At 53.5% G+C, this 20179-nt stretch overlaps 5 protein-coding genes across 5 annotated transcripts; 2 read left to right on the top strand and 3 right to left on the bottom strand.

The window, feature by feature from the left end:
• Nucleotides 1–2744: 2744 nt before the first annotated feature.
• On the top strand, nt 2745–3098 carry CLUP02_14891 (uncharacterized protein; the record flags this gene model as incomplete). Its single annotated transcript, XM_049293817.1, has 1 exon — nt 2745–3098. One exon carries the CDS (start codon nt 2745–2747, stop codon nt 3096–3098), a length of 354 nt encoding a protein of 117 aa, XP_049150963.1.
• CLUP02_14890 (MIF4G domain-containing protein) lies at nt 3095–7362 on the bottom strand (the record flags this gene model as incomplete). Its single annotated transcript, XM_049293816.1, has 8 exons — nt 3095–3247; nt 3361–3855; nt 3914–4219; nt 4279–4545; nt 4614–5039; nt 5113–7160; nt 7228–7272; nt 7344–7362. The coding sequence occupies 8 exons, from the start codon at nt 7360–7362 to the stop codon at nt 3095–3097; spliced, it is 3759 nt and encodes a 1252-aa protein (XP_049150962.1).
• Nucleotides 7363–10316: 2954 nt separating this feature from the next.
• CLUP02_14889 (uncharacterized protein) lies at nt 10317–13096 on the top strand (the record flags this gene model as incomplete). Its single annotated transcript, XM_049293815.1, has 2 exons — nt 10317–12114; nt 12177–13096. The coding sequence occupies 2 exons, from the start codon at nt 10317–10319 to the stop codon at nt 13094–13096; spliced, it is 2718 nt and encodes a 905-aa protein (XP_049150961.1).
• A 628-nt stretch (nt 13097–13724) lies between these two features.
• CLUP02_14888 (calcium/proton exchanger) lies at nt 13725–16327 on the bottom strand (the record flags this gene model as incomplete). The annotated part of the gene is made up of 4 exons (XM_049293814.1): nt 13725–14475; nt 14529–14735; nt 14788–15278; nt 16253–16327. The coding sequence occupies 4 exons, from the start codon at nt 16325–16327 to the stop codon at nt 13725–13727; spliced, it is 1524 nt and encodes a 507-aa protein (XP_049150960.1).
• Nucleotides 16328–17852: 1525 nt separating this feature from the next.
• Nucleotides 17853–18932, bottom strand: CLUP02_14887 (uncharacterized protein; the record flags this gene model as incomplete). The annotated part of the gene is made up of 2 exons (XM_049293813.1): nt 17853–18682; nt 18740–18932. 2 exons carry the CDS (start codon nt 18930–18932, stop codon nt 17853–17855), a joined length of 1023 nt encoding a protein of 340 aa, XP_049150959.1.
• Between the last annotated feature and the right edge of the window lie 1247 nt (nt 18933–20179).

Raw genomic sequence — 20179 nt, 5'->3', positions numbered from 1 at the left:
TGTAGAATGTGACGTACACGGCAGGTGAACCTGGGATAATTAGCGAAGCGATGTGAGAGTAGCAAAGTAGGTATGCGCTGTTGGCACTCAAGGACCCGACGTGAAGTTGCATTTGCCCTTGGTGAAGCAGGGGTGTCAATTGCATTAGCTAAGCATATCAGAGAGGATCAAGTCCATTTAGGGAAGGGTCGGGCAGGGATCAGATGAGCCAACAGGTGGGTCGTCAGCACAGCCGGGACTTCGGGCGGTAGGGGCCGCTGTATCAAAGAACTTCCGGTGCCCTGTACGGCCACCTTATTCGACCGCCATCGCATTAGGGTAAATGCAAAGCATCACCCCATGAATTAAAGATGAAGTGTCTCTTTTTGAGTTTGCGATGGAATGTTCTGTTCTCACAGTCGGTAGTCACGTAGTTTAGACGCCGCAACCCGCCCGCCTAACCCTATGCGCGGTTGCCGTAGAAGCCATTCCGGTTGGCCTTTGCCACTCCTTGACCGTCACCTCCCAACAAACAATGACAAACACCCATCCGTAAAGTGCTTTCTAGAGGCAGCATTGCTATGGTACCTAGGTAAGGTGAGCTTGGAGCACACCAAGAACCGAGCGAGGCACCTCGGCCAAGCAAGCTTCAGGTTGGTATGTATACTGGGGCCAGTACTCCGTAAACCCTTACTATCAAACGCTGAGAAGATGATCCCTGCCAGCTGGAATTTGACTGAGGTGACGGAAGGAAACCTTGGTGATTCGCATCTGGGGCTTCCCGTCTTCCATCGCACTTTGTGAGGGACGGGACATCCAGGAGGAAGGAAACATGATTGGCGCACCTCCCTCAAGGTTAGCAAACCGAACCTTGCCCTGAGGCGCTAAGACGATTTGGTCCAGGGGCAGCCAATCTTGCCGACGACGATCCCGGCGCTTGTGGGGAACTCTTTCCCAAAACATCCATCGCGCTTGTCTTATTTCACTTCTCCAAAGTCGACGAGGATTCAGGAAAGAAACGAAATTCTCCGATATCCACGGCTATGCAACCACGAACGATCCCGTCTATTTTGGGGCCAGAACCAAACGAGACGGCTCTCTGCCGCATTCGACCTCTTCCACAGTCCACACAACCATCTTCCAAATCATCTACTCCAACTCCGGCCGTGTTCCAGGGCATCTGACCTCAAGCTTTGCTAGCGATATCTCGATACAAAACCAATGTCTACAACAAGACCGCGCCCAATTCCTCACGTCCTTGGATTCGCTCAAATCCTCTTTTACTAATCCTTCCATCTCCCTGTCTTCCAGTCTAGGGTGGGCGCAGTGTTGCCGTGGTCGGTGCTGAACATCTCTTACCTAGCCGGTGGATATGGGCATGGTACCATACAGATTCCACCCCAAGACGTCCGTGGACGTCCGAGCAACCCAGGATCAGCCGGAATGTGATATTTCAGGACACACTGGGACAACGGCGCCATACGCCCACGCGTGCCTCGCTCACCCCCCACCCGCTTCCAGACCACCCCTCTACGGATACGCGCTCCTACTCCCATCCATCCTCAACCCCCTCGAAGATGGCATCTCGCAGGCGACAGATAGTTGTTTGCAGTCTCAATTTGCCACGCGATCGCCCGCCGCCGCCGACTCAAGTTTCGACTTGTGTGGCTAGTAACCTCTTCAACCACCTCAAATGTGAAAGTGACACGTCGTTGTTGTCAATGTGAATTGTCAGCATTTTTACTCGGCACTGGCATCAACGACCTTCTTCTCCGTTTGCGATGCCTTGGCCGAGGCAGGCGTAGTGAGAACCTCGACATCGGACGAATGAAGCGAGCTTATGTACAAATAAGGTCAAGGTTCGGCCCAATAATGTTGCCCAGCCTTGTCAAGCTGTCGCCATCGGATTCGACACGCGCACAGGGTCCTGTTCGTCTTTTGCCATCGCCCTGGCCGTAGACATACACTTTCGACCTGCATGAACCTCAGAGCACACCTTTGGCTTTTTTGCAGCCCGTCTTGCGTCCACCGGACGTAGGATGGCCTACGTCCGGTCGCGGCTGCAGTCGCGGTGTAGTTGTGCTGAACAGCTGCGTGGCAACAATGGCAGCGCCAAATGCACAGCATGCTGTTGTCGGGACGTTTCCTGCCGCAAATGAGAAACAAAATTCTTTTCACCGAGACTCGACTGGCCAGCGTCAACTACCTACGATGCAACGTCAGCCTAGGGATTTCTTCCAAGATGAAACGAACGATGACACCCTTTCCAAGTAATGGTACTGCCTGTGCCAACTGAAACATGTGCACTTCGTATTTCCTCTTGCCCACAGCTAATGCTTGCCAAGAAGCACCATCAAGTTACATCAGATCTAGCACCGTCGACCAGTGCCATGATGCCCCCACCCCACTTCACACCAGCTCTCAAACCACACATCGGGTCGACTGTAAGCCACATCCGCAACCATCTTGTTCAAAATTCTGGCCAACGGACCCAGCGATTCAGCTGCGAATCCTGTGAGAGTACAAGATCAGGCTGTCAGCCACTTCACTAGAACGATCAGGTTGAAAATCACAATTACGCTTTCCTACCTCTTGCCATGCCACCATGAGTGAATCATTTAGCCAGATTCGCCCGTGAGAAATGACTTAGATCAAAATTGCCTATTACGGGTCGGAAGAGGCACTGGCAACGACAGCCAAGCCTATTTGCTCATGTGTCTGTTACCTTTCTCAATATTGGACATCTACTTCTCTCTATCAAAAGAATGTTGAATGTGGGAATTCTCCTCTGTAAAGAAAAGACGGCAGTGATCCCAGGGCCAATCAACCAGAATGATGGCTTCAGATCTTATAGGTACTGTACCCACTTGCTTAGCTGTTGTGGTAAAGATCTGCTTTGCACCCATCCATTCCACCTGGCGTTCCTCTCTCCTTCATCATCACCCTTACGCACAAACTACGATCTAGCCGGTGACTGGCCATCCTTGCAACCCATGGCTCTTCATCCATATGAATCCTTAAGTTATAAACCAATTGTTGATCGCAGCTTGGGTTATTTACTTGCCAGTCCGCCATGGGTCTCGGCTAGATCGTGGAGTATTATGAGCCTGAAAAGCTAGTAAGCTCCGGTGACGAGAGTATACTCGGCCGCGTTTGGTGCCTCGCATGGATTTGTCTGCCTCAGTGAGCCTCCGGAGCCATCCTGCACCCTGGAAGTCTTGGCAGTTGGGGCAACCTCCAGGGGGTTGTATTGGTAGCGTCTGGTAGACTGCAATAACGTGTATCCTCAGAACCTAGTTCTGTATGATGGTGCGTTCTTCACGTCCTGTTATGAAATCGAGGTTTCCCCTTCGTTAGCGAACTCTACTGGCACTTGCGAACCCGGCTAGGCTGTTCCTTCCGATCTCCTGGTCTGGGCGTAGAGTGCATGGCCGGCATGTGACGCTTGTGAACAGTACCGTGCTGATATGTTGGAGGAGTCTCTGACTGCTCTACATCGTTGCCAGCTTCTACGTCCCAGTCGGAGCGAGGAGTATGTGCCCGCGCGAAATAGTTTCCACGCTTGGTTGATGATTCATACCAATCAACGTCACTTAGCTGAAGCTTGCGAACCCGTTGTCCGCCGCGGTCTTTTCCGCGATCTGTTCGATTATGGTGGTAGGAAGTTGGCTTCTCGTGGCCTGCTTGGGGGTTGTGAATATCTAGGTGTGCTTTGATTGGGTTTGGGCAGTCGTTACCATCCGGATCCTCGCTCTCGCGAAGATCATAGTTCAAGACAAGGTTCTTGATGCGTTGCTGCTCCTCTCTTTCGGCTTGTTGCTGAGTTTTCATAGCCACAGCAAATGTTGAATCGGAAGGAACTTCCACAGTACGCGTCTGCGAAGCTTGTTAGCAAAGATGACAACTGCACGAAACCCACGACGACTTCACCCACCTGCTGACGGTTGCCCTTCTTCGTCAAGAGCGAAAAGGCCATTGTGCTACTGGGAGCGGGCACACCGGTATCTCCAGAGTCGGCTGCTGTTGCTGACTCCTTGCTTTTGCCGCGGACGGGCAGTGGCACGTCAAACAAGGGCTTGCGCTCGAACTTGCGAGACTCCAAACTCTCGGCCATCATCTTAGCGTATTCACGTTCAAACTCAGCCTCGGCCTCCGGATCAACCTGTTCCTGCTGACGAGTGACCACGATAGCTTCATCCTCGCTATCGGAGTCCGCGTGAGACATGTCGACGTCATTGTCCTGTTCGTACGACTGATCAGTAACGGGTTGGGCCAGCACGGCCTATGCAATTCTCTTACCTCAGCATCTTCGTCAGAATCAGACTCTTCTTCGTCAGCCTCGGGCTCAGGCAAATGTTCATCTCCATCCTCATCGTCCGAAGACGATCCGATGGATGCATCATCGGCCTCGAGCGTCTTGTCGGCTCCCGAGACCTTTTGGTCCTGAGCTATGGCAAGCTGGAATGCCTTTGAAGCCTCTTCGAGGTTGGTTGCCAACTTCCACTGGGGTCGTGTAAGGGCGAAAGTGTCTTGAACAATGAACTCGATATCCATGGGCAGCGATTGCTTGGTATAGATGTAGTACTATCATGTATTAGTCAACGGGAAGCCACTCGAAATCCAAAGACACAAACCTGGAAGAACGACAAGAAGTAGTCCAACTTCTTGCCAGCCGCGCCCTTGGCAAAGTACATGCCACAGGTTTCCAAGATAGTCGCAATCAAACGAATGCGGAAGAAATCATCGGGCAAATCGAAATGATTCAGTCGACCGGGGATGGGCGGACCACCATGGCCAAATGTCATAATCTTGTACATAGTGTCGAAGACGACTGGATGCTCAACCATTCGGTAGTTGTAGAGTTCACCAATGTACTTGACCTCAGAAATCCTTCGCTGGTAAAACTTGAAGTCGTTTTGCTCCAGCCCGAAGCTGATCGACTCCATGACAGTGTCGATAACCCTGACGACGAAAGCAGGGTGATAGCGGTAAATTGCGCTGAGAAGAATTGCGAGAAGATGGATATTGCCGTACTTGACTTTGCCCGGCTTAGAGAAGACCTTTTCAAGAATGGTGACAACCTTGTCGTATGGTTAATTCCCGACGACACTGCAATAATCAATTGTGACTTACCTCGGCCTCCTCCCAGTGAAGTCTGCGAATCTGCTTCAAGACCTTACTGTAATTACGCTTAGTCATGTCCATGTAGATCAACTTGCGAATAAACAGCTCCATGGGGGTGCGCTCCTTTTGCTGAATGGCAGGCCGGTCAGGAGGGTCAACATAGTAGACGGCGTTCTCGATGAGCATGCGTTCGGCTTGGCCAATGTGCTGGACAGACTTCTTGCGTTGCAATGTCTCGAGAAAGGTTGCCATGCGTGGTGAAGTCTCTGGGTTCCGCAGAAGGTACCGTCCGCAGTTCTCTAAGAGATTGCAGATGATCTCGATGTTCATCCTCGAGAAGTCGTCGAGGCTGACTTTGAGGCAATGAAACACAACGTGCTCCGGAACGATGCCAAATTTGGTCAGTTCAGCAAGGTAGCGAATATTGCTCAAGCGCACTTGGCCCAGGAAGTCTTTGTCCTTTCGTCTTTGCAGACTGCGAAATTCGGCATCAAGATAGTCGACAAGGCCTTTGGGGATATCCGGCATGTATCTACCCAAAGTAGCAGCGAGCCTGGCCCATGAGGGCAGCAGGTCTCCGCGGCCTTTGGGGACTTCAGTCAAAGCCTTGATTAGCCTGTTGCGCGAGGCTTTCGAGTTGAGGTAGCAGAAGTCGATAGCAGCTTGGTCAATAACGTCCTTATTGGTGAGATCTGGCAGGCGGGCCAACACTGCGTCCACCTGAGCACCAATCGTCTTGTTGGCGATGGAGGTGGACTGGTCTTCGGCTGCGTCCGGGACCTTGGGTGGTTCCGGTGCATCGGTAACTTCCACTTTCCTGCCCACTTGCTCCTCGTTATCGGACTTCTTCTTCTTACCGTCGTCCAAAAGAATGCCCGGAACTTTGCCCTTCAGGTCGACGAGGTTTTCGTAGAAGCGTCGCTCATCTTCATCCTCCCAAATACCAGCACCGTCACCAAGACCCCGAAGATAGTCACCAGCCTTGACCAGACCGATCGAGCCATTGGTATTGCCCAGCGAGTCATCGCTCTCCTTGAGATCAGGCATATCAGCGCCAATGGCGTCCGCGATGGCCTGAGCATTGGCTACCAGCCGCTCCTGGGCCTTCATTTGCTTTTCAAAGTTGGCCTGGCGATCTTCAAAAACCTCGCCAGACTTGACGTAGGCCTCAGCATTGCGGCGGGCTTGGGAATGGATTGATTTCTGGTCTCGAACGACATGGCTTTTGACGTCCTCAAAGTACTTTTTGAGGATAGTCTTGAACTTCTCCTGAAGCTCAGGGGGCGTGAACGGCTGATCTTCGGTGTCGATGACTTGGTCTTCGCCGCCACTCTCCCCGTGTACAATTCCGTTGGCAGTCTTGGTCGCGCCGTCCTCCTCAACTGTCTTTCGTCCCTCGGCAGCCGAAGACTTGACTCCCAAGATATCCCAGCTAAAGGCCTTGACGAAGATGACGAGTAGAGGCAAGTTTACGTGTTCCCGATCATGGCCAAGTAGATCCTTGAGTACTTCAAGGGGAAAAGGCTCGGTAGCGCCGCTCCTGTTTGCCTGCGCTCTGGGCTTCAGCTCAGCGACCTTACCTGTAGCACCCTTGGTAGCGTCGTCTGGTCTTGTAACGTCATCGAGAGTTCGCAGAACATCAACCAGCCAAAGTTCGGTAACAATGCGCAAGAGCACACGCTGGCGCGTCAAGCGCTCTTTCTCCTCCTTCTCGCGGACCTCGGGTGCCAACGACTTGAGCAAGCTCTTGTCGGGCGTTGCCATTCCCTTCCCAAGCAGCCATCCTAGGTATTCGGTGAACTCGCTGGGACCAAAGCGCTGGTGTAGAGCGCTAACAATTTCGACGCCAGCTTCGATCTCGCCGGGGGACTTGAGTCTGCATAGGCCCTCGAAACAGGCAGAGACAATTTCGGAGAGGTACTTGTGGAGGCTGAGGGTGCGGATCTCTTGGAGGAAGGTATTTAGGGTCGCGGCTGATACGGCGGTTCGAAGGCGCTTGATGAAGGCGGTATTCTTCTTGAGAGATGAATCGAGAGATTTGCTGACAGCAAACAGGTCTGTGTAGGAGAGGCAAGTCAGAGGAGGGGTGTTGGGCATGGTGGGGTCTGAACCCGATGTACGAACCTTGCTCGCCATCCCAAGCGCGGGTGTTCAAGGAGCGCAATTCACCTGAGTGGCTGTTAGCAAGATGCCGCATAGTAGGAGAGGAGGCGGCGGGCGGGCGGGAGAGCGCAACTGACGCTTCCTAGCACGATCCATGGCGGATCGTGAGAATCGAGTGTTGTATATGCAAGGGTTGAAAGCGGACGGGCGCTACATAGGGCAGGATGGCACTGATGATGTCGGGAGCTGATGCTATGGGATCGAGTGTTGTAAACGAATGTGACTCTGCGCGTCAACATGGGCCGGCATCGGTAAGATTATTCGCAGCGGCAGGCCTTGCCTGGGGGGGCAAGTGGTCGTGTCGGTTCGGGTTTGCGTGAATAGTGTTGTTGGCGATTGTATTGGCGGTGCTGAGAGAATTCTGGACCTGAGGTGAAGGTGAGGAGCCGTTTGGGTTGCCTGTCGCTGCTGGATCTGCACAAGGGAAGTCAGGGCAGCGACGGTGGCGGTTGTGTTTAGTGGGTTTTCGGTACGAAGTAGTGGCCTTGGAGATTCAGGAAGGTCGCGGAAAGCCCTCCAGGTTTGTGATGGGGGAAGGCTGCACAGGCGCCTTGCAGTGAGAGTTTCGGGGGAAGGAACCTACTTAGCGCATGGTTCCTGCTGTGAATGACCTGTAGCTTAGGTGGGTAGGCTGCCAAGGTAGCATCTGATTTGCCGCCTTAGATGCCGCATTTCACGGTCATCCAAGCGGTCCGGGCGGTGAGCGTCATGACCCGGCGCTTTGGGTACTTTTGTCGTTTACCTGACAGGTCCACTTCCCACATTCACCATGGAAAACCTGTCCCCGTCGCTCCGTATTTGCGTACCTGCATCGTAGGTAGGAAATTGTATGTAGCATGGAGTATTGTCGGGAGGATTTACGTTGATGCGAAGGTGAAAGGACGGTACGGACGGGAAGACAGCTTCATGGAGTTCAGTCATATCACTCAGCTAGATGAGAAAGTCTCATATTCCATTAGCTTGACAGTGTGTTATCAACAAAGATTTCAAGCCAATTGATGGGAAACACGAGCTTTGGTGAGTCTTGCAAGTTTCGACGCCCATTTTTGTGGCTTCGTGATGAATGCCTCCATCCCCACTCGCGGACCCAGCCGTGAGACATGTTGCCTTGGAGAAAAGATGAAGCAAGATAGGGGGAGCATAGATCTAATGCCAACATGCCAATTCGAAGATTCCACGAATCACCGTCTCAATTGACCAATGACGGACATGCCAGGATCAAGAAAGCAAGTATGCCAATCCTATTATCGACAAATCAGCCACAACATCACACATGTTATTTCTTACTAAAACTTTACGCAATGCGAAAGCACAAACTCTGAAGGTGTGGCTGATCCAGACTTCTGGCTCCATTCAAGGTTCTTCTACGTTGAGTCACACGTTCTCCTGTAGGATCAGAGGTCACGTAGCGAACGTTGACAAGTCATTCACTAACAACCAAGATGTTGCTCAAGACTCCATATCGCCACATTACCGGGCGACGCTAACCGTGAGCCACGACATGAGTGTTACAGGCAACACGAGAGAAATCTCCGCAAACCGTCGTGATGGGTGTCAAGCAGTGCGACGTGCCACGTTAATGGCCCCAGGATGACGAGGTCAAAAGACCTGGCCCAACGACAGGTGAATGCTTGCCAAGTTGAAGAAGGTAAACCTGATCCGATGATACCTGGTGTGGCAGTTGCGGCGAAGGATCAAGTGCCGCCTCTCAGCATGAAGAAGCATGAAGGGTAGTTCTTGGGTTTGAAATGGAATAAGAATATAATGAAGTGCGGCCCGGCGAAGAAAAATAAGTACAGCTCATGGATGCGGCGGCCAACCGGACGTACAAGGGTGCCGGTTCTCTTGAACGTCGAGAATCCCCCCGATCCGGGATCCTTTCAACCCTTTTCCACGGGCCTTTCCCGGGCCCAGGGGCATGGATCCCGATCGGGGTTCCATTTCAATCATTTGACCAATCCAGTGCCGTGAAATACCGAGCCGGTAGAGTGAAGGAGAGAGAGAAAAAAAAAAAGGTCGAATTAAGCATCTCCGCTGAGAATTCCCTCGTCCGTTGCTTTGTGCCCTTATCGCCCCAATAGCATCAGTCCAACCGCCAACGTCAAACTGTCCAAGAGAAATATGACGCGGGCAACTGATAAGAATCCCGCAGCATGCCAGTAGTGTCAGTGTGTGTCTTTCCTCCGCGGAACTCTTCAACACTTGAGCCCACTCCCTTCCTAGCTAGAAAGTTGCATCTCCTCGCCGCACGCCGTCTCGTACCCGTCGAATAAGGAAGTTGCCAGGTTCGGGACCGTCTGGTCGATCTCATTCGCCGGCGAACCGTCTGCTCACTTACACGACACTTTGACCACGGCCAACGAGGGCATTCAAGCTAAAAGTCTCGGGTGAGGATGGGATATGGCACCGCAGGTTCTGTACAAGGACGGGGCTTTCTCTTTCTCTAGGTAGGTACTGTATACCTTCCTGTCCAACCGTCAGCGCAATTCTCGGAGAGATGATCCTGCTTGTCCACGGCTCTTAGGTCTCCCAGTGAGCCTTTATCTTAGCGTCACTTCCATCTGATGATGCCATGTTGTGCTATCCCACCCCATCCCTAAGCAAGGCCTTAAATCTTTGGCCTTGCACTTGCCATGCCATGCCATGTCATGTCATGCAGCAATTCCCCATCCCCTCGCCCCCTGTTGTGCGTCCGGCCCGCCCACACCACAGACACCAAACTCCGGCCCCAGGAAATCCAAATCTCACCTCCACCAACCCAACCCACTCATCATTGTTACTTATTCCATCCTTATCCGGCGTTTGTAGATTCCCTCTTTTCTCTCGCGATTCCCAACCATCTGCTCTACTTTATAGCGACCTTGCATCGAGCTTTGTTTTCTCATTTGATACTTGATTAAATCTTGCCTAGCGCATACGTAGTTTTCATGGCTGGCTTGTGATTGTCATCAACGACTGAGACAACTATTACCGCGGACGCCTACCCTGCTCAACTTCATCCACTCTTCCTCATCACGCCTATCATTCATACTCAGCCATCGTCGTCAACCATGGAAGTTCTACCCATCCCTACCCCAACATCCATACGAGAATCACACGTCAAAAAGGAGCTCAGCTTTCCCCCGAGTCCAGCAACGACAGTAAGAGAGGGTCAGTCTTATAGCGTTGACGGCGGATCAGACTGCTCGATATCAGGATGCTTATTAGACGGGGTCATCGTCGAGGGCCCTCGCACGTATCCCCTACCTCCCAAGTCTAGAGTCAACAAGGTCCTCACCGAAGACCTCAAGACACCCGACAGTCACGTCACCCGAGATCCCCGACTAATACGCCTAACGGGGCTTCACCCCTTCAACGTCGAGGCCCCTCTCAGCGAGCTGTACGACGAAGGTTTCATCACCACAAAAGACTTGCACTATGTACGCAACCATGGCCCAGTGCCAAAAGTCGAGGATGAAGACATGTTTGACTGGGAGTTCACCGTCGAGGGCCTGGTCGAGAACCCTATCAAGATGACACTGAGGGACCTCATCTCAGACTACGAGCAGATCACCTACCCCGTCACCCTCGTATGCGCTGGAAACCGCCGGAAAGAACAGAACATGGTGAGAAAGTCAAAAGGCTTCTCATGGGGCGCCGCCGGTCTGTCAACAGCCATCTGGACCGGTGTCTCGATAGGCGACCTGCTCGCCAAGGCGATGCCCAAGAGGGGCGCCAAATACGTCTGTTTCGAGGGCGCCGACAAATTACCCAACGGATACTATGGAACGAGCATCAAGCTCAACTGGTGCATGGATCCTAACCGCGGCGTGACCGTCTGTTACCGCATGAACGGCGAGTTGCTGCACCCCGACCACGGGAAGCCAGTACGCATCATCATTCCTGGGCAGATCGGCGGCAGAAGCGTAAAGTGGCTCAAGAAGATCATTGTAACCAAGGAGCCGAGCGACAACTGGTACCACATTTACGACAACCGCGTGCTCCCAACTATGGTCTCGCCAGACGCCAGCGCTGACCTCCCCGAAGTGTGGAAAGATGAACGTTACGCCATCTACGACCTCAACACGAACAGCGCCACCTGCTACCCTGCGCACGACGAGGTTCTGTCATTGAACAAAGGACCAGAGTCCTACAAGGTTCGCGGATATGCGTACGGCGGCGGCGGTCGACGCATCACCAGAGTAGAAATAACCCTAGGCCGTGGCAAGACATGGCTCCTCGCCAACATTAACTACCCCGAAGACACATACCGACTCGCTCCCGAGGGCGAGACCCTCTACGGCGGCCGCGTGGACATGGATTGGAGAGAGAGCTGCTTCTGCTGGTGCTTCTGGGACTTGGACATTCCCGTAGTCCAGCTCGCAGATGCGGCGGACGTTATGGTCCGCGCCATGGACGAGGGCATGATGGTGCAACCGAGAGACATGTACTGGAGTGTCCTGGGCATGATGAATAACCCGTGGTTCAGGATCGTCATCCATAAAGAGGGCCATAGCCTACGTTTCGAGCACCCAACGCAACCGGCCCTCATGCCGGGCGGCTGGATGGACCGCGTCAAGAAGGCTGGAGGAAACCTGGCCAACGGATTCTGGGGCGAGAAGGTTGAGGGCGAAGCTGAGAATTCCGCCGAACTGGAGCCCATCAAGGAAATCTGCATGACCAAGGATACCGTCAAGCGGTCCATCTCCATTGAGGAGCTACGCCAGCATGAGGGCGAAGAGGAGCCTTGGTTCGTCGTCAATAACGAGGTGTACGACGGCACTCCTTTCTTGGAAGGCCATCCGGGAGGCGCGGCATCCATCTTTGGAGCAGCCGCACAGGACGTGTCAGAAGAGTTCCTGACCATTCGTGAGTTCGCAGTCATCCCCCTTCTCCAGTGTTACTCGTTCTTAACATAGTCCCCCCTCTAGACAGCGAAAACGCCAAGGCCATGATGCCCCAGTACCACATCGGCACCCTCGACTCAGCAGCCCAAAAGATCCTAAGCGCAGGCGAGGTCGTAGTAGAAGACTCCAAAGCCTCCCCCCGCGCCGTCTTCCTCCAGTCAAAGACCTGGACAAAGGGCATCCTCTCTAAAAAGACAAAAATCTCCTCCGACACCAAGATCTTCACCTTCACCCTCGAACACGCCGACCAAATCGCCGGCCTGCCCGTCGGCCAGCACCTCATGATGCGCCTCCGCGACCCCGTCACCCGCGAGGCCATCATCCGCGCCTACACCCCGATATCAGAGGGCACCGAGCGGGGTCAACTCCACGTCCTCGTCAAGATCTACTACGACACCCCCGGCGGCCAGCCGGGCGGCAAGATGACGCAGGCCCTCGACGCCATCCCCGTCGGCCACTTTGTCGACTTCAAGGGCCCCATTGGCAAATTTGAATACCTCGGCAAGGGGCTATGCTCCATCTCGGGGAAACAACGCACAGTCAAGCGCTTCGTCATGATCTGCGCGGGCTCCGGCATAACGCCAATCTTCCAGGTCCTCCGCGCCGTCCTCAAGGACGAAGCGGACCCGACGACGTGCCTGGTCCTCGACGGCAACCGCGTCGAGGAGGATATCCTCTGCCGCGCGGAGCTCGACGAAATGGCCGCCGCCGCCGGCCCAGACAAGTGTCGGCTGGTGTACTCGCTCACCAAACCTGGGCCGGAGTGGACGGGACAGAAGGGTCGCATGGACGGCGCCTTTTTCGAAAGGGAAGTCGGCAGGTGCGGCAGTGGTGGCGGCGGCGACGAGCTCGTCCTCGTCTGCGGGCCGGAGCCGTTGGAGAAGGGGGTGCGCGCCAGCCTTGCCAGCCTCGGATGGAAGGAAGACGACCTGTTGTTCTTCTAGATCACATCTGGGGAGTCCAGATTCCCAAAGGGGACGTCAAAAACGCCTGTCCCGTGAGCCGGGCCGACGGAGCTCGGAAGTTCGGCACAGGTCCCCTGGTCAGCAGGCAGAGCCGCCACCGCGCCGGGCCGTACTTGGACGGGGTGGTGTGGGTGGAGTTTGTATCAACGACAAGCATCTACACTAAGAAAGAAAAAGAGGTGCGACAGAATCAAGCATCTCCGGGGGGGGGAAACGGTAATTCTGCTCTAAACTTCCTCTAGCTTGGGACGGAACGAAGTTGAAAGACTACGTTTTTGCGGAGACGGCGGGGGACTCTATGTTTTTACCAGCGTATTTTAGGCATCTCCGCGGAGAGAAGGGGAGACGACATGCATCCACCCCCAGGTCTCGCTTGCACTTACACACGCGACATGGGTGGACGTGCGGATAGTTAGCAGATATATACCACTCCTAGCGTTACAGATACTGAATGATCATAATGTTTTCTGCAATTTGAATATTCTCTGTTGATTATATACCCGTTTGCTCTCCGTGAATATTAACTCCCGTAAAGCAATACATGTACATTTCTTTCGTGACCTTCGTTATTTCGCTTTCCTATTCCGTTCGTACTTTAACACATGCCTCAATGGCCCCCTTCTGCACTCCCACCCTCGGCAGTACCACCGTGACCGGGCGGGTTTGGGTAGTAAAATGCAGCGACGGCAATAGCGACGTAAATCGTCACGCTCAAGAATCCCTCGAGGTAATTGCTCTTCTGGTCCCTCAAGAAATTTCCAACAGTCAAGATGGCCAGGATGAGCATGCCGATATCAAACACCTCAAAGACGAGGTCCATGTGCTTGTGCAGGCCCCACGCGACGATAACGACGAGCGGCGCGTTGAAGAGAGCCGTCTGCAACGTGGCGCCGAGGACGTGTGACAGAGCAAAGTTCATCTGGTTGTCCCACGCCTCGTCGACGGCCGTGAGGTGCTCAGCGGCCTTCTCGACGAGGGGCACGAGGATGAGACCCATAAAGGGGTCCGAGATGTTGTGCCGCTCGACGATGGGGGCGATCTGCTCGACGAGGTAGATGGCCATGAAGGTGACGAGGGTGATTGCGATGACGAGGGCGACGAGGCACTCGGTCAGCGTCAGCTTGGGCTTGTTGAGGTCCTTGCGCTTGTCGTGGTCTCGCTGCTCGTCGTGCTCAAAGATGGCGTCGTAGATTCCGTGGTGGGTCCGGGCCTGGAAGTAGACGTAGACGGCGTAGGCGATGATGAGGAGGCAGGACACGATGCGCGAGATGTGGCGGGTCTTGCTGCCGAGTTCTTCGCCGGTGAGCTGGTTTTCGAGCGAGTTGGCGAACAGGGTCGGGATGGCGAGGGTGACACCTCTGGTCACAGTTGTTAGCATCGTGTGGTGTTGCCAGTCGGAGGTAGTACTTACGCTGTGAGCAGCAAGCCGCTGCCGGCTTCACTGACGACTTCACTGAACTCGGCCTCGTCTCGTCGCATGCCACCCGCAATGAAGCACAGTCCCAGGCATAGAAGCATAGTTGCCAAGATGGAACCGAGAATGGCAGCCTTGATGACGGTAAACTGGTCTCCGGCGAGCAGTACCATGAAGAGAATGATTTCGACAATGGAACCAAAGCTACCAACTATTATTAGCATTGCAAGGTGCGGAAGAACGGGGCTTTTCTCACGTTGTCTCAATCAGCACGCCAAAGACGTGGCTCACTTTGCGAGAGAGCTCCTGGCCGGCGAATCCAACCATGTTGGCACAGGGTATCATGGCGATGTAAGTGAGGATGAAGATGAGAACATGGTCGTTCGGTCGAGTATATCGAACGGCAAAAGCGGCGGGCACAAAAGGCCAGAGAAAGTTGCAGAGGAGGGAGGCTCGACTTGACGATTTCCAGGAGATCTTGAGGAACTTGAAAGGGTGAAAGCCCCGGCGGCCACTCTCGCCGGACGGCTTGACCCTGACTTTGCTACCTGGCGGAGGTTTCCGGTGTAGGTGCCCATTGTGGCTCGGCAGCTCCTCGCCGCGGGAGGAGTAGTTTGAAGTGCGTGCCTTCTCGGGAGGGATGATGGGGTGGTTTGATTCTCGTCGACGCGATCGTCCATCGGTTGACGATCTATAGCTCTGGCGGTAGGGTGACCTCGGAGCCGACATGACGGCGAGCTGAGGCGTCTATGTTTGTCTAGACGTTGTTGGGTTTCCAAGGTGCTTCACTTGGAAGAAGTTGTAATGTTACAAGGGCGAAAAGGACGTCTTATACGAAGTCGAAGAGGGCGGGTACACCAAGGTTGTATCACTGGGATAAGGGACGGTGAAGAAGTGTGGAACAAACCCCAATACCAAGACTTTTGACAGTGTGGCTGGACGAACAGCAGAAGTGGGAGGGAGGGATATAATAAACGGATTCTGAAGAGATGGAGAGAAGTGAGGACCCTCGTTCCCCAGTCTTGATCAACGTGGTCCAGTCGGTCGGTGGTGGATTGGTGGCCGCGGGTAGCGGTAGCGGCAGCAGGGGTTTGTGTTCAAGGTTGTCCGGGGGGGCTGGGCTGGACCGGGCCTGGGGGTTTCGGGGCGAGTACGTTTCAACTTGAGCTTTCTCTCGCTGCTGACCAGTCAGTGAGAAGGGGGAACCTGAGTATGAACCTAGGCAGATGTTGTCTTGTTGTTATTTGTTGCGTAAGTGAGGGAGGCCGTCAATCCGAAAGAGAGCAAGAGAGTTCGTGACATGTTCGGCTTCGTTGCATATGTAGCAAGGGGAGCCGATGAACAGGCAGATACACATCCACACATCTGGACTGAATTCTAGCGAGAAACCTTGCACGGGGAGAGGGAGACGGAAAGAGTTCGAGGCGTACTGAGAGTCGGTGAATCAAGGCACGGCCAGGCTTGCTGTCATGCCAAGAGCTCTGACAGAACCCCTGTGCATTGCTGGACGAGTGGGAACTTGGGAAGAGAAGCAGCGGGCGGGCGTGTGTGCGTGTACGGAGTACCTGATGGGTAGTTGGGTACACCTGGCCAGCTGGCTCGTTCGACGGGCGCCGCCTGAAATGCCGTGAAACCAAAAGTACAAGATACTTTTTCCGTCCGTGTGTGAGGATGCGACGCGTGCGAGAGGTGGTAATTGGAATTTGATGCTAGGTACGTACGGATACGATACCTAGGAAGACAGACAGACGCCCTGCTCTCTGGGAAGCTGTTCCACACATGTGTCGAGGCTTCATGTTTTGGTTTTGTTGTTTTGCTTCGCGTTGTCCAGCTGCAGCCTACGGAGGACATCGTATGTAGGTACCTACACCACGAAAAAGAAGCGAATAACCACTCACAGACTGGCGGCAATGCAGGCAGGCCGCAAGTCTGGCAAGGGGGGAAAAGACCGTGGAAGAAATTGGTCGCCAAGACAAAACGTCGTGCAGATAAGCAGCAGCCCAACGACGCCAGCGACGCCAGCGACGCCGAACGACGTCACAAAGCCATCGCAGACCCCTGAAGACCATCAAAGTCCCGGAGGCATTTCCCCAATAGAAATGCAACGCCAGCAAGACTTTATCCACTGATCCACGACCGACTCGACCGAGTACCTTATGGTGTATGTATGTACTCCGTACCTTACTGCGCTGCTGCACACTACGTCTTCCTTCCTCTCCATCCACCAGTAACGAAATTGTGCCAAGACTTCCATTCCAAGATTCTCAGAGTTCCACGCGCATCCAGCCACTCCTCTCATCATATCCTTCAGATGTTGTCCGTCATCAATGACCACGCTGACATGGGACACTTGATCCTCATCTCCGTTCCTCTCACTCTACTCCACAGAGTAGTAGAGTCTACCGATTGTGTCAAGTTCGCCTAATTCCTGGTACAGTGCCGAGGCTTTTTCTCGAAATCTCAACATCTGGGCAAAGTTATGCAGCAGACGGGCGTCCCATGCGTCTAACTGCAACCCGCCCTAAAGTAACAAGGGACCACCGTCCATACAATTGACTTTTTTTTCGGACGGAGTAACAATTCCAGAGGAAAGGCACCTGAACCTTCTGAGGGAGGCAGCCAAGCACAGACTTTTGACGGAACGCGCGCACAACACCAAAGGGGGGGCTGAGGGAGACGGGGTAACGGGCTACGAGGAACCTAACGGGGAGGCTCAACTCCAAGGGACCTGGGCCTATAACACCCATCGTTCCGAGAACCTACGATCTGAGCCTACCACAGTAAGCAAAATCAAGAGTCGAACCAGGTCAAACCAAGATGAAGCCAATATGAGCCAAGACCTAGCCAAGAGCAAAGGCTCACGCAGTCACGCTAGGATCTCCCCAAGACGAACAACTGGGTCCTCTCATCGACAAAGCCAAGCAACAATGCCACGAGCGTCCACACAGCCTGAGACACCGTCGCACATCGCATCTCCACCTCCACTTCTCTCCCACGCTTACTGCGTACATACTACGTAGATTCCCACACCCCAACGAGCCATGAGCGAACCGTTCCATCCCAGCTTGCCCCTTGGCAAAAGCTTCTTTGACCCGCCTGCATTCACCTCTTTGCTTCCAATGCATATCCTTGTGCACATCCTCTTTCGGTCGACCGTAGAAGGGTCTTTGGTTGTATTTTCTTCTAAAAACGAAATCCCAAAACGCCCAAAACACCCAAAACATCATCCACTTCCTCCCAGCCAGCCTCACCAACATTAAACTTCTGGCTTCCCGCACCTCCCGTGCCGTTCAATCCGTTCTTCCACTGCCCCTTCCACCTTTACACCTGAGCTTGGAGTTGAGATCGAGCACAGGGGTCTACTTCCCAACGCCATTCTAGCTTCGTGCCCTCGAGCTCGTTCTCACTCATGTACATTGTGGCGGCCTCCGCTTGGGCTCGGAAGCTTCCGAACCGCCATTCAAGCACTGTGACTCCGGCTTGTGGTACTCGGCGTTCTAGAACTTCCTCAGTCTGGTAGCTGAATTTCTTGGAGAACCAGCGATCCAGCACATCGCGCCTGACCAGCTCAGATGGGCCTCGAATTAGGATGACTCGGGACCTGCTGGTGTTGGGCTGTGCGGCCGACTTGATCCGGTTCCAGACAACTCTGGGACGGTGTCCTCCGACAATGAGCCTTCTCTGCTTGATGGCCCTGAAGCAATTCTCGGCGCCAGCGCAGTCGAAAAACACCAACTTAGCTGCGGTAAGAAGCCGGCCTTCAATCGGCTTTGGAGCGTTAATGACCGCGGCATATACTTTGCCCACTGGAGCACAGCCAGCAACAGCTTTAAGCAGCAGAGTATGATCGCAATTGGCCGGAAGCCCAGTGATGAATAGCGCAGTATTCTCGTAGTCTTTGACTGGTGCGCTTTGGTTGCGAAGGTTCAACGGGTCGCCGGCATAATTCGACGGCAGGTTGTAGAATTCTCTTGCAAATCGCGAGATTACTTGTTCGTGAGGTGCATGCGTGCTTTGGCCTCGTTGTTCGGCAACCATACGCATGGCTTCGAAGCCTTTGGCATGGCTTGTACTGGCTATTGCGCTAGTGTTGGTAGGTTCCGGGTCGATACAGACTAGCTGGTCAAAGCCGGCAGCAGGGGAAGGAACAGCTTTGTGAGTGCCATGGTGAGAGCTTGTGACTCCGCTTCGACTTCCTCTTAACATACTCCCGCCACGACCGAGACCGCCTCTACTGCTGCTGCCGCTACTGCCCCCACTGCTGCCACGCACAGCAGCTGTGGCAGCGGCAGCAGCGGCAGGGGCACTTTGAGCGTGGTCATCCCCTAGGTCGAGCTGTGCCAAGTATGATGCCAGGACTTGGTCGTGAGGAGCAAGTCTTTGACCACAGTTCTGAGCCATCTCTATACAAAAGTTAGTGACAAATTCAAGTTGGTATAGCGCAATGTAATGACATACTGCCGGTGATCTGAGTGCGACTGTGAACAGATGTGTGTTGTTGTGAGATGAGGTCGCTGGATGCCGGAAGAAATTTCGATCCGTATTATTGGACTGTTATAGAAGAAGGTGCCTCTATTCTGCTGAAGTCGTTCTTTCCTAGGCTGAAAAGCCTCGGATAGAAATCGTATTGGATGAACGAATCGGTGGAATGAAATGAAAGAAGGGGGCTTTCCGTCTTTAATCTAGGTAAGACTGAAAGATTGATTCGATCGACGACGCTGGTAGGGTATAAGGTAGGTAGGTGCACACAAGGAAGATCTGATTGAGGGGAATCTTGAAAGCTTGGGTGGTAGCTATGGGTTGAAGAGGGGAAGAGAAGAAGAAGAGGGAGGAGGGGATGAGAAGGGGGTTTTTATAAGGAAAAGAAAGGAGGAATCGAAAAAGGGCGGTTCGTGGGCGGTTATAGGCGGTCAAGAGGCGGTTCGCAGGCAGTCAAGGGAAAGAGAGAAGGAACGAAGGCACCACCCGTGGGAAGGAGCGATGGGGTGAGGTGGGTGAGTGTGTATTCACGATGGCAACTTGAGTATACCTTTACGAAAGGGGCCCTCTCTCACCTCATCCTGCCTGCCTACGTGCCCTCCATCCACCTTATGATCAGCTTAATATTCCTGAGTAACATGAAGGGGCCTAATGGTTGAGGCGTAGATAATCATGATTCCTTGACTAGATCATAAAGTTTCGTTTACATCAAGGCTATGATCAGTAACATCCTCCATCAGTCCGTTCACTTTTCACCTCCTTTACTTATTGGTTGAAATGTCTGGTGAGGTAGATACTTGGGATTTAGTTTGGATGATGGCATCTATCAAGAGACCTAGTTGGCCCATGCCATAGGAGTAATCTTGATACGAAGGTTGAGATCCCAACACACTTTGCGGTGATGTTCCAGATGGCACTCGACTGGCCGAGAGCAGATTTTTTCACACAAAGATGAAGAGGTCTGGACATGTGCTCGCTCGCTCCTGCCTGTTCAAGGTACCTACCTGGCTTCAGAAGGTCGCTGCCAAGTTGACTCTCGAATCACAACAGCGTGGCTTCTTTCATGTCGGCGATCCGTTGAGAAGTGGCGCGGTCAAGATGAAGTTTCTCATAACATGAGTAAGTATTCGATTGTAGGAATCGATATACTCATTCTACCTCAGTGGCCA

Source organism: Colletotrichum lupini, chromosome 8 (assembly GCF_023278565.1).
Source record: "Colletotrichum lupini chromosome 8, complete sequence".
Taxonomy (NCBI): Eukaryota; Fungi; Ascomycota; class Sordariomycetes; order Glomerellales; family Glomerellaceae; genus Colletotrichum; species Colletotrichum lupini.
This window is presented reverse-complemented; position numbering and strand designations above follow the sequence as displayed.